Genomic DNA, 1,446 nt, shown 5'->3' with positions numbered 1-1,446 from the left:
CCATCTATACAGCCACTAATTGCCGATCCATAGGGCTTTAATGGGACATGGTTTGGTCCATTGGAGCTGTAAACTCTTCTCACAAATCTCCGTCTTGCCAAAAGTTGTACTCCTGAGGGATCAAGTTCCCCCATCAAACCCATGACACGGATGAAAGGAGTGAATTTGCAGCATTTTTCTTTGGCAGTTGTTTTGTGGGTTTGTGTGTTTTTGGTTTTGCATCATTCCTGCGTTTGCCCTTGTCGGCCACCGTATGTTCCTCTATTTAACAATTTATACCAAAAACATTTTTACAAAAACTCAATTTCTTTCTATTTTTATACCAAAATCCAGTTATTTTATCTTCCTGTAAATCAAAATGTGACGTCAGCGTTTATTAACTGATTCTCCCCGACTGCAGGAAATATGTAATTCAGGAAATAAGTGGACGTGTGATTTGTGTCTCAGCTTTAAAGGCGTCTCTGTGTGTGTTTGATGCCACAGGGATGGGGAACAGCAACAGTGACCGGTCCAGTGGGGGTCAGGGGGACAGGAAGGAGGCCCGACCCAACATCCTGATGGACAGCACAGAGGACACAGACCTCTTCCGAGGAGAGGACCAAAAGGTACGAGGACTGGCACCGTCACACCCTTTATAATAATATAATAATGAGATCGTCTGTGCTTCCAGAATCAATACTGACGTAAAAATGAAACAGATATTTAATGAAATATCTGCCCAGGTCCAGAGTTTACTGTGTTATACGTCAGAGACTTTTAGGTCACGTTAGACGGTGAATTCTCATCAGTACAAATATCAGAGCGGAGCCTAAAAACAGAAACCTGCTGAATTTACAGCCAAACGGCAGAAAATAATAAATACCCATAAATCCTGTCAGCCGTGAACGATGCAGTGTATTTATATATAAATATTTCTATATGACAGTATTTTTGTATCATGTTTATTCTCAGTAAATATCATAAAACACACATTTAAGTCAAACTATCATCATAACCTTATTTTTAGTAAATTGGAAATGATTTTGTCTGCTAAATCTACGTTGAAATAAAATTATATTTGTAAATTACTGATAGAATAAACTTATAGACAATATATAGACAATTATGTTGCCTCAAATAAAATAAATAAAAGTGTATATTATATTATATATTTACTCAGTATAAGTAACTTGAAGTGAGTCAGTTGCATCACTATTTTTACATCCAAATATATAAAATTGAATTAATTTGACTCTTTCACAATAATAATATTTGTGCAAACTGTTGCTATATTTTTAAAAAGGTTTTCACAGTGCAGGTAGACTGACTTAGATTGTTGTTATAATGTTAAAGTTTGCTAGTTCAGGTCGACAAAATGCTACAAAACAGGCTCAAATACACAAAAGATGCAAACTACAATAAGAATTATATGTTAACGTTACTTATTATGAAATGTTACAGCCACAC

The 1,446-nt window shown here is 35.8% G+C and overlaps 1 protein-coding gene across 1 annotated transcript in view; it reads left to right on the top strand.

Annotated features, from left to right (window-relative positions):
- The first annotated feature begins 9 nt into the window (after window positions 1–9).
- The window catches only part of LOC118325478 (5'-AMP-activated protein kinase subunit beta-1-like), a 2,782-nt gene continuing 1,345 nt past the window's right edge, over window positions 10–1,446 (top strand). The window contains exon 1 of the mRNA XM_035658187.1: window positions 10–605. Within this exon, the coding sequence (XP_035514080.1) occupies window positions 486–605 (120 nt within the window). The 5' untranslated portion in view covers window positions 10–485. The remainder of the gene's footprint in view (window positions 606–1,446) is intronic.

Source organism: Morone saxatilis, unplaced genomic scaffold (genome assembly GCF_004916995.1).
Source record: "Morone saxatilis isolate NCDOM2014 unplaced genomic scaffold, NCSU_SB_2.0 Contig16, whole genome shotgun sequence".
Classification (NCBI taxonomy): Eukaryota; Metazoa; Chordata; class Actinopteri; family Moronidae; genus Morone; species Morone saxatilis.
Note: the sequence above shows the minus strand (reverse complement) of the source record. Positions and strands in the feature narration are given on the sequence as shown.